Source organism: Diuraphis noxia, unplaced genomic scaffold, assembly GCF_037042655.1.
Source record: "Diuraphis noxia isolate RWA-SAM2 unplaced genomic scaffold, SU_Dnox_SAM2 contig0004, whole genome shotgun sequence".
Taxonomy (NCBI): Eukaryota; Metazoa; Arthropoda; class Insecta; order Hemiptera; family Aphididae; genus Diuraphis; species Diuraphis noxia.
Window position 1 is genome coordinate 61,069,515 of NW_028301714.1, and position 12,481 is coordinate 61,081,995.

General features: G+C 29.3%; 1 protein-coding gene and 1 long non-coding RNA gene across 2 annotated transcripts; both read left to right on the forward strand.

Moving 5' to 3' along the window:
- Positions 1 to 1,676: 1,676 nt before the first annotated feature.
- On the forward strand, positions 1,677 to 7,152 carry LOC149056287 (uncharacterized). The gene is made up of 4 exons (XM_089226387.1): positions 1,677 to 1,807; positions 4,004 to 4,138; positions 4,278 to 4,496; positions 6,667 to 7,152. Exons 1-4 carry the CDS (start codon positions 1,742 to 1,744, stop codon positions 7,087 to 7,089), a joined length of 843 nt encoding a protein of 280 aa, XP_089082513.1. The 5' UTR covers positions 1,677 to 1,741; the 3' UTR covers positions 7,090 to 7,152.
- A 165-nt stretch (positions 7,153 to 7,317) lies between these two features.
- LOC149056288 (uncharacterized) lies at positions 7,318 to 12,481 on the forward strand. The gene is made up of 2 exons (XR_016191521.1): positions 7,318 to 10,607; positions 10,673 to 12,481. It is a non-coding gene; the product is annotated as an uncharacterized LOC149056288 (long non-coding RNA).

Below are 12,481 nucleotides of genomic sequence, written 5' to 3' on the forward strand. Positions count from 1 at the left end.
TCTCCTGAAATTCCTTGTAAAATTGTAACAGTACATTTTAAGTTATAATAAGACCAAGAAAGGTGCATTATGTTTAAAATTTCAAAATACCTTTATGCAAAAATATGTGTTACAATAGTATTTCATTATTTTATTCATCATGACAATGTTATGAGGTTTATTTTATGCTTAGACTAATATAATATGATATTTGGATCAATCATGATACAATTTTCAAACATGATGTATCCTTATAAAATTTGTATATAATATAATATATAGCTATATATAATTCAAATAGGTAACAATATTTGTTTTTCGGTTTTCCTATTTAATAATCCGAAATAATATACACTGGCAGTACCCAATTGTTTATTTTTCATAGCTGAGAATTAAAAAATACACAATCTCGCTAATCACGCTGTCAAGGATACTGCGATTGACGATACGACGACGTTAAACAAACAACTCAATTTCGAATCACTTTTGCCTTAATAGCTGCTAATCACGATAATCTATTTATAAGCGCATATAAATCGTGTATATTTATACTGAAGAATTTCAGTTTTGCTTTTTGCTCTTATTAGCTAAAAACTGTCAAGTTCTATGGAAAATAAACGCAAACAATCTTCATCTGACGACTACAACGACGAAGGCCACGTCGAAAAAAAGTCGAAAAAATCCATTGCTACAGGTACGTTTTCGTAGTGGGTTTCTCAGTTACAGCTCAAACCTCGAAAATATGAAAATCTTTACAATTATATAGCAGGATTTTATTCTATTTTGTCCCGCGAATCAACAGAAATACCGTCATATATTATATGTGATTATATTTCAGAGGTGGCAGTGGCCACAACGAGGCTCGCGAGCCATATGCGGCTAAGACATCAAGCTTAGAGTACAATTAAAAAATAAAACAAAAAAGGCACTTTTCAAAATTAAAATCTCATTTCTTGATTGTACCTGCAGAACAATAATGTTCTGTGTAGTGTAAAAAAATGTCTTTTAATTTGATAAAAAAATGTATTCATTTTATTAATAACCATTATATATAACATCATCTCTTATAAGAATGCTACTCGTTTTGAATTAACTTCATAAATTTGTGGCACCCAAAATTAAAATTAGAGACAACTGGCCCTGTTAGTTGTTATATAGTTATATATAATATAAGGTAGGTATGCCATTAATTTCCGCAGCGATTCATTTTGCGAAAACAATAATAAATAGTTATATTTAATAAATAAACCTTATAAACCTTAGATTTGAAACCAATAGCAACCTTACAATATGTAAAAATATTTAATATTTAGTATTTTTTTTGGTGGAAAGATAGTGAAACTATTGTATTTTTTAATATGGTCAATGGCCGCATTTCTTACCCCGCAACTTTAAATTTATGCCCAAAACCTATATTCCTCAATGTACTCTTTAGTTTAAAAAAAAATCAAGAAGATCTGATAAGTAGTTCCAGAGTTTACCACGTGCAAAGATTTTCATTTCACATTTATATAGTTAGAAGCTAAATAATATTTTGATTTACCTAAATCGATTGATATATAGTGCAATAGCTGAATAGTGTTTTTAATTAATTTAATTTACCATTAAGATTTGTGGAGTTCTCGTCGGATAGATAGAGATACACCTACACAAACATAATCATTTTACGTTCTTAATTATTATTTTAACATCATAATATTTTACATAAATTCCTCTATAATGTATATTATTTTATTCTGCAGAAAATGTAGAATCGGTCGAGATGATCGATGATGAAATGACTCCTCGCGTGTATCGAGCACGCTGTGGCGAAACTGTTGATGGCCAAGTAAGCGTATTATATGACAAATTTACGTGTTATACTGTCATTAATTTATAATTTGGTACAGTTTCAAATCGCGTTTTTATTTTATTTTTCATTTTTATTTATTTTTCATTTTTATTTATTTTTTTGTTTTACACTATTTGCATTCTTAGCAAAGTAGATTATCAGTAATTTCACGTTACTTATTTAAGTTATTAAATTTATAATATTGGTTAACGAAACTAGAAAGTGTTTACGAACGACAAAGGTAATTAAAGTGATGAACGTTAGCGTCGATTCATAAATATATTTTATTATTATTAGTTTAATCTCAAACATAAAATTGGAAAGAAGTTTCATGTAAAATATAATATAGATATTTGGCTATCGAACGATTAAGAACACTAAAAATTAACAAAGAACTTAACGCTGACCCAAAAATCAATATGATTGAGAACGAATTTTCGTGCAACGTTGCCATATCATCATTTATTTGGCTTTTTAAAAATTCGATAAACATATAATAAATATTCTTGAAATAAGTCATAAATTAATAATTATAATCGTATACAAATAAGCGCCTAATAATATGTAGTATGAATAAAAATTTTTAAATATGTAGAATATTTGTAAAAATATCTAATACCTGTATGGTGTAATATGTCGGTGCATATTCAAATGTAAATATAGTCACCAAAAAATCAGTGTACATGTCATCATAAATTCCATATTTTGTACTGTACTTAGTTAAACATTTAAACAGTTAATTTTCAGATACGTGAATACATTTTTCACCTTTGCGCATTAAACTGTTTTCATTTTGATTTTCCTTAAGTTGAGTAAATACTTCATCAAGTGAATTAGGAAATTGTGGATGGTATTTTATTTTTTCGGTTCATATACTTTTCCTAACCATTGCAAAGTATTTGTGACACAAAGTCGAATAATTGTCTGTTAAAAGTCGTGTGCGTATTATTTTATTCGGTTTTGTTGAAATGCTATCTACGGATTTTCGTTTGCAGTTTTCACGCACAACTTGACAGTTGACGTTCTATAGTAGATGTAGGGATATTAGAATAGTTATGATTACCGGTCTTTCGACCAATGTTTTTCTTTCCGAGTCGGTTAGTATGCTTGCAGTCATAGGCTACGGGAGGGACCGAGTATGCAACTGCCCCTCCTGTGGATTGCACCTATAAGATACCTCGGGCTTACAATAATAACATTCATATATTATTATATTTTAATATTTTATTAATGCGCAAGACTGCTATCATTTCTTGATTACCTAGTAATTAGTGTAGTAGTATCACAGGACACAGATATATAGAATAAATTTATTCTATATATCTGTGAGTAGTATAGTTTGTTCTATGCTGGCACTGAGATAAGATTCTTATCTATCTCAGTGTATGTGTTACGGGGAAAAGTCGAAATCGGGCCAACCTCAGAAATGCCCGGTCAAAACGCGAATTGCCCACAATCCTTGGGCAAAATGTCATATTTCGGCTTTTTACCTGGAAAACCTAGTTATGACCAACCTCATTTGGCCAAAACTGTATACTGACTTTTATCGTATGGGCAAAACCAAATAATCATAACATAAATATTATTGAATACACTTAAATAACAATAAAAATATAATGATATTAAGTACTATAATGATATATAATAATAATAGGTATATATAATATAATAATATAATAGTTAAACGGATAGTTAAACTGTTTTCTGCCCCCCCCCCCCTGCAAAGAGGGTCTAGTACCGCCTATGCTTGCAGTACAAATATTATTTGAACAATTCCATTTCATCCTCGTATCTTTAGCTTTATGAAAAAAAAAAACGAAATTTATTACTGTCTAATAATATTAAGTCTTCATCTCGTTCACTTCTTATAATTTTAATTTTCAAAGCAATATGCTACGTAGTATATTATTATATATTATTAAGTGACAAATAGTTTGTGCAACGACTGCAAACTGCACAATTGCAAACTTAACCTAACCGTCATTCTCTCATATCTGGTAACTTAGTAATACTATTAACATCTGGCTAATCCGATAAAAGTCTAATAAATATCAATAGATTATTGTACTCATATTATCGAACGATTACATTTGGCAATGTTGGAAAAACTCGAGCGTTCTCAATCGTATTTTACCGAGATATTTTATAGTTTATAGACTAGTGAAAAACATTGTTTTTTAACGTTATTGATAGTTCATCGGTACTCGACCCGAGATTATTATCTGGACTTGTGTTGAATCAGTCAATACAATCGTGCAATTGAACCATAAGGCGACCCAAACTACTGACGATATGTTAGATGATGAAGATATAGACGACGGAAACACAGTGCGTATAATCTCATTCTTATTATAACTCATTTACAACAACAATTTCCAAACTCTTGTGTGAGTCCGTCACATACAAACAAAAAACCTTGTATTTTACTATATTAATTTTTTACTTATAATATATTAAATTCGTGTAGACATCACGCTCCAATGATTCAACAGCAAGCCCTGCAATAGAAAGTGCTTCGTTTAGCCAGCAATATCAAGATTATTTTCCCGTTTTTGATAGTCATTATAATATTATAGATGTCATTGATTTGACATCAGATAATGATGATGATGATACAAGATCTTATTCGACAATAGTGACTGTGGAAAATATTTCGCCTGACCATGATATAAGCGATGGAGACTCGGTGCGTAAAAACTCATTCTTATTATAACTTATTTACAACAGCAATTAACAAATCCCTGTGCATGTGAGTCTCTTTTTAAAATGCAACATTTAAAACTTGAATTCTAGCTACACGTCCTTTATTGGTATGGGATTAGATTAGATGCAACTCATGTACCAAATTTCAAAACTACAAGTATAATAAACTTGGATGTGAATAACTTATATTATATGCATGCATATTACATACATACATTCATACAGTGCAAGATTTAGCGGGGGGTGCAGGGGGTGCACTGCACCGGGGCCTCAAGACCAAGGTTTTATTAGGGGCCTCAGGCTGAAGTCCTAATTTTTCTAAATTTGTAAATTAATCAAAAATTAAGATTATAAAATTGATCAAATTATTTAAATATGTTATATAGAAGTGAACCATTTTTTTTTTGGACGTGTAGGCAATTTGAAATTTAGGTAATATATTAAAACTATTTATCATTGTTTTTGTTTGTTTTACATATTATGTATTTTTATACACAATTCAGATTAATTATATATAGTATACAACGTATATTCCGATATATAATCGTATACCATTTTCCGATTTTCGTATTCTCGTACTTTTATTAGGATAACTCGAACTTTTTATCCGGTCCCTTCAAGTTTTTCAAGACCCTTCGACAAGGCCGTAGCCAGGGGGGGGGGGGGGTGGTTTAGGGTTCAGACTCCCCCCCGAAATTTTTTTTGAAATAATATTAAATAGTTTGAATAGTTTTTTTTAAATGCCTAATATATTTGAAACTTTACATCATATACGTGTCACTGTTATTAATACACATAAATAAATAAAACGGTATATTTTATATTTATATTGTGTTAGATAAGCGATAACTAATCTTAATGTAACCTATATAATGTATAGCTCACATAACACCTTAGGTATCTAATCTTAATTATTTTGGTAATCGATGGTCATTAGAGCCGTACTTATAACAGATTTTGTTTATGCCGTTGTCAGTAATCACGGAGTGCATTAAATCGTACACAGGACGTTTATTTTTTCGGTATATATCTGTTTTGTTGCATTAAAAATTCGTGAATTTTTCATTTAAATACCAACGCACGTGAAAGTTAATTTTTTTTTAAAATGAATAAATCTTCACAATCAAATTTATCATCTTACATTTCTACAGAGCCAAAATCAAAAAAACGTAAAATTAACAGCTTATAAATTATAAGTTCTAACAATCATGAGAAAGTTGAAGGTCAGTACAATAAGTTAGAAGTGGTTAAATCTTTTAGTATGCTTGATATTGGAAAATTTGTAAGTGCTAGTATTAGTGAGTTGAGTATCAAAGAACAATTATTAAGCAACCCTATGGTGTCCTCCAAATGATTATAAGTTTCCTGTGAGTGGAAAACGAAATTTGCGATTTCAACGTCATTGGATGAATCAGTATTTATGGTTAACCTACTCAGATCTATTAAATGGCGTTTTGTGCAAATACTGTGTAGTTTTTGCTAGAGAATGTGCAGGAAAAGGAAATCATGTTAAATTAGGGGCTCTGGTTTTAAACAGTTTTTCAAACTGGAAAAATGCGTTGGAAACTTTTCAATTACATTCAAATAATTTATACCATAAAAAATCTGTAGAATACTAGCCCTCATGAGTGTACATAGAGATATTGAAATTAAATGATATGTGTATTGTATATAGTTAAATGGTATACTAAAGTGAAATTAATTATAATTATTAATGTAGAAATATAAGATGATGTACATAGAGTTACCTATCGAAATTTAAAAAAATGTCATGTTCTTAATTTAAATTATATTTTTATAATTTCATATTTTATTACATAATATAAAATTTATTATACTCTAACGTAAGATGATCGTACTGCTGTGGGTTATGTGCTGTGTGCACATAACTTCGTGAGTCAAACTAAGCAACATTACAATATTAAATAATCAATAATTTTGCTATTTTATTTAATGAATCAACACCCTTATCAAATAAATAGATAGCTGTTATGTCAAGCAAATTTTTTTTTAAGGGGCCTCCAATTATTAGTTGTACATCGACCTCTTGAAACTTAGATCCGGCACTTCATACATACATACCTACGTCCTACATACATAAAACATTGTATTTTAATGTGTTAATTTTTTGTTTGTATATTAAATTCGAGTAGACATGCTCCGAACGTTCAACTGCAAGTTCGATAAACAGTAGTACAATGAGCCACCAGCAGCAAGTCTATTTGCCCGTTTTTGATAATACTGCAGATATCATCGATTTAACTATAATATCGGATAGTGATGATGATGATGATACAACAGTCACTGATGAAAATATTTCGCGCGACGATGTTATAAGCGACGGAAATTCATCAAGTGATGACGATGAAAGAAATTCGATTTCTATAACGATTTCTATAACGATTTCTACAGAAAATATTCCGTCAGATGATGATAATATAAGCGGCGGAGACTTGGTCGAAGATGATAGAAGTTCGACTTCATCAACGATTCCGTCAGATGATAATATAAGCGTTGGAGAATCGGTGCGTGACGAAGATGATAGTAGTTCGACTATATCAACTATTTCAAGATAATGAAGATGAAAATCAATGTATTGCATTATATTTTGCCATGGTCTAGAGTTACATAAAATTAAAAAAAAAGTAATAACAATAATTATATAAAAATAGTTACCTATTTATCTATGTATCCATGTAATATGTATATTATTACATTTGATATAACTTTTGACAATGACAATAGTCACTTATGTATATTATTATACTATATTTATTGTAGTTACTGTAATGATAAGATGTTGATATCAGTTACATTGTTTAAGGTTAGTTTATATATAAGATATACAGTTGTTATTATATAAGACACTCACTTGTATACTTGTACGTATGTCACAATGTGCACTATATTTAAAATAAATTGTTACTTGAATGAAGTTTAAGATTTACTTAATTAAAAACTAAATAAGTTTACATGGCGCAGTCGGTATGTAAAGCGTAGGTACATTAAATAAATAATAAAAACAATTAATTAATTTAAAATAATAAGTAAAAATATAAGAAACACGTGTTTGAGGCTAGTAAAATGTCGGAAAACATTAGCTTACCAACGTCTTTTGACTTATCGGGAAGTAATGTAGCTGAGAAATAGAAATTGTTCAAGCAAAGGTTTGATATATATTTAATGGCATCAAATCAACAACAGTGCGAAGAAAAACGAAAAACTGCTTTAATGCTACACTGTCTGGGTTCTGAAATCTTGCCAATTTACAATAGTTTCGAATTTAAAAATCTAACGACGCAGCTGATTATGAAACAGTTGTTATTAAATTTAATGAATATTTTATTCCAAAAAAGAACATAGTGTATGAACAGCACATGTTTTTTACAAGGGATCAAAAGACTGGCGAAAGCATCGATGAATATGTAACAGAACTCATTATTATTATCATTATAACGATTATTGGCATCGTCGTGTGAGTTTGGGAAGCTGGTGGACACATTGATCAGAGGACGACTTATTTGTGGATTTATCGACAACAAAATAAAAGAAAGACTACTGGAGGAAGGCAACATCGGATTGGAAAAAGTGTTTGATGTGTGTTGCTCAAATGAAAGAAAACAAATGTCAACAATGGATAATGGCACCAACAATAGCAACATTGAAGAAATACAAAAATGTAAGAAAAATGATCAAGTGGGAAAGTAGATTGAAGAGCCAAAGGGTAAGTTTAATAGTAATAATAATGTAAAAACTATAAATAATTGTAAACGATGTGGGAGAAATCATAAAATTAATAATTGTCTAGCTTATGGTAAAATGTGCAATAAGTGTGAAAAATTAAATCATTTTGCTAAACAATGTAAATTAACCAAAAGTGAGAGTAAAATTATTGAAATAGAAGAGAAAGAATTTTTTATAGGAATTGTAGGTGAAAATAAAAATAAAAACAGTGATAAAGATTGAATAGTAAGATTGAGAACTAATGATACAGTATAAATCCACAAGTAGTAATAAAACCAACTAAAGCAAAACTTAGCACTTATGATGGAAATAATATTAAAGTTCTAGGGAAATGTAATTTAGTTATTAAAACAGGAAATGGAAATGAAAATCAAAAGAGTTGTGAATTTTATGTAGTTAATACACAAGTGGATAAGAAAATAGCTATACTGGGTCTTGAGGATAGTATAAAGTTAGGCATAGTGAAACGTCTCTTAGAAATAAATGAAAATGATGAAAATATAAGCCTAATTAAAGAATTTAAACATGGATTTGAAGGAGTGGGATATATAGAAGGAAATTATGAAATAAAATTAAAAGATAATTTTGTCCCAATAGCTTGTGCAACAAGAAAAATTCCATTTTCATTGGAAGAACCACTGAGAAAAGAGTTAAATAAACTATGTGAACTACAAATAATAGAAAAAGTAGAGGAATTCACAGAATGGGTACACCCTATCGTTTAAGCTAAAAAACCAAATGGAACAATACGCATATGTTTAGATCCACAAAACTTAAATAAAGTGATACAACGAGAATATTTTCAAATACCAACAGTAGAGGAGATTTTAAAACAATTGGCTGGGGGAAAAGTTTTTAGTACTTTAGATGCAAATCAAAGATTTCATCAGATAAAATTGACAAATGAAAGTTCCAAAATGTGAACATTCTATACGCCAATGGATCGATTAGGTACTTGAGAATGCCTTTTGGTATTTCTTCAGCTCCAAAAATATTTCATAAAAAGTTCAAACAAATATTTGAAGGGTTGGAAGGTGTTGGCACATACAGGGTGATTCTTTTATCAAACAACACTCATTATTTGAAAAAGTATTGACTTTTTTCAAATTTTTTTTTTTTCAAAATTGTAGATTTATGCTGTTCTAGAATTGTATATCTTTTTTATATTTTTCACCCTTATATTTATTGGGTAAACCACTGTCAACTTTTGATTTTCAAATGGTAACCTATACTTAAAATTTCATAATTGAATAAAACTATTTTTTTCATTAATTAATACGTTCTAATTTTCATTTTTCGTTAATCCGTTGATGAGATATTGCTCCTCAAAGTTAGGTGGTTTTGGGAGATAGTTATAGTGTGTAAATGTGTTATACCACTTATACCTCGTCAGTAGATACCGCAGCTATCAGGATTTTTATGTCCCAGGGCAAAAGATATCACACTTTTCAAATCAATTCAAGTAGTAGGTACAGTAAGCTTAAGTTGTGCCCCTAAATGTATTTTATAATACCCATTTGACTGGGTGTAATGTAGTTCGCCCCACTGGTCATAATAATACTTATCTAATATAAAGACCAGAAGTTAAAAGTAATAAATTCGATATCATTCGAACCCAAGATATACCTAATAGTGATAAATGATATTAATTGTACCTACTAACTCGCTACATTAACTTATTGTCATGATGTCATATTTTAAGTAATCGGACCATTAGTGTCACTCGTGGTGCCGTGGTGGCATACCAGCTACTCACGTCGTATACCCCCGACGACCCCCCTCCATATCTATGGAGTACGCCGTAACCATAGACATAACATTATGCCGTGACGGACTACGGATAAGAAGACAGAACAACACGGGTAATACGATATGGTTTATTAGGCTGATTTGCGATTAGGTAAAATCGTGAGTAAAACTAATTTTGATCAGCTGTTATTTGTTTTGTACACTGTGGACGATTAAAGTCTGGTACCATGGTTACATGATATGGAAGTAAACCTTATACCTGGTTAACGTAAATCACATACCAACAATACGTTGAGTGAATAAACGGTTATAATTTAGGTTAAAATTTTATAAGACAAGTCATAACAACAATATTTGAATCGTGAGTCGGTAATAAGTAATAACTAATAAAGTATTTTATTTGTTAATACTTAACAATTTTAAATGTTTAAATTTTAATGGTGAATTTATAATATTATTAGTTCTTGTATATACTTAAATTATAATATTTACCACATATTGTATTTTATTTAGTAATTTAATTAAACATTTAAGTACCTAAATTGGTTAATCACATGTGAATTGGATACTTTGCAAGTGCATTTGTACAATGTACCTATTGGTAAGTTTTACTAGTTGATGAATGCAAGCAAAAATTAAAATTAATAAAACAATCTATCTCATTAGCTTAAAGAACACTTAAACTTCACATACCTATTCAATCACAAGCGATGAGAAAAGTTGTACAGATGCAGTATGTAGAATAGCGCATGCCAAACAGGCCTACTATAAAAAAATAAATCTTTTACCTCAAATAGATTAAGTTTGGACAACAGAAAATCACTTATAAAAGGCTTTGTGTGGAATGTAGATCTACATATATGGAGCAGATATTGGGACACTACTGAAGACTGAGAAAGCCAAAATAAAAGCTTTTAAAGTATTATTGCTGGAAAACGCTGAAATTCAATAGACAGAAAAGATAAAAAAATTTTGAGGTATTTAGGAGAATCAAAAATCAATACGGAGTACGCTAAGATTGAGAAGAAAAGCATGGATCGGACACGTTATAAGGAGGAAACCTGTAAAAGGAAGGGCTAGAACTCCATTTCTGAAGCAAGTGATTGAAGGTACTAGAATAGGAACATACTGAAAGTTGAAGAGGAATGTAAGTGGAGAGAGACATCAAAAATCATTTTCGGATTGAAAAAAAAAAAATGTATTGAAAACTAAAAATTGTGCTAATGTTAAAGCTTTATAATTTGTATGCTAGTTTATAAATAATTTAAATTAGGTGACAACATCAATCATTACAACTTAAAAGATAATATACATAGATATAGATATTTATTTTGTGTTTAATATGTAGATTATGTCCTAAATCAAATTAAGAATTTTTAAGTGGCTATGTGATTAATAATTATTTTATTTTTACTTTTTACGGACAAGCCCTTAAACAAAAAAGATATAATAATCAAAACATCCAAAAACATTAGTCTACTGTGCTACATTGTATAATGTCATAATGATAAATACTAAATTATTTCTGTCAATGATTGATGTTGTCACCAAATAACCAAATAATAATAAGTACTAAATTCAAGTTAGAATATTATTAATACCATTTTTAAATTTTACTTTTTAAGTCTGGGGTGATTGAAAAGTTTGTTTTAATTTTTTGAATACATGTTTTATCTTTACTCATATTTTGCACATTAACTGCAAAACGAACATTTAGATTAAACTGTATCATCATTTTGAAATAGGTTTTTCATAGTCCTAGGCTTATTAAAGTAAAATTGTTTAACGGTTCATAATAATATCAGTATAATATGTGAGGAATTTTGTCTTGAACAGGGTTCAGGGCTAAACAGAACCTAAAATCATCAAATCAAACGCTTAAAAAAACATTTAAATAATCAAAATTAAGCAATCTAAAAAATGGTTATTCTCTCCCTAGTTTTTGTTAGTGGTTATCACTTGCATCTTATTAAAGTAGAAAATATACATTAAAAAATTTAAAACGTGGGGTGCTATAATATTTTATATTTTAAAAACATTAAATTGAGGGTATTTCACTATAATAATGATGGTTAAATCTAAAAAAACAAGAGGTGCTAAAGACCCTTTTGCGCCAATGGTCTCAAACCCTGTTCGCGACATTGAAAATATGATTTTTTTTACATAAAATATAATTATATAAATTGATCAGTGCCATATATGTATATTTGGACGTATGTCATTGTTTATTTAAATAGCTACATATTGATTAAATTCATGTGATTGGTCAAAAAGACCTAGTCCTACAACGTATATTACAACTATTGAAACGATGTATGGTGAATTATTTATATTATACTAATATTTGATTTGAAATTGTAAATGTATTAAATTGAAATTGTAAACATAAAAAAAAATGTTGTTTATACTTAATATTAAATTAGTTCAGAGTATTGTATTTCCAGATTTGTAATAAACATATATACCATAGTGTTA

Coding starts and splice junctions, on each gene's coding strand:
- LOC149056287 (XM_089226387.1), top strand. CDS start 1,742: ATGATCGATGATGAAATGACTCCTCGCGTGTATCGAGCACGCTGTGGC. Junction 4,139..4,277: donor ATATAGACGACGGAAACACA/GTGCGTATAATC, acceptor AAATTCGTGTAG/ACATCACGCTCCAATGATTC. Junction 4,497..6,666: donor ATATAAGCGATGGAGACTCG/GTGCGTAAAAAC, acceptor AAATTCGAGTAG/ACATGCTCCGAACGTTCAAC.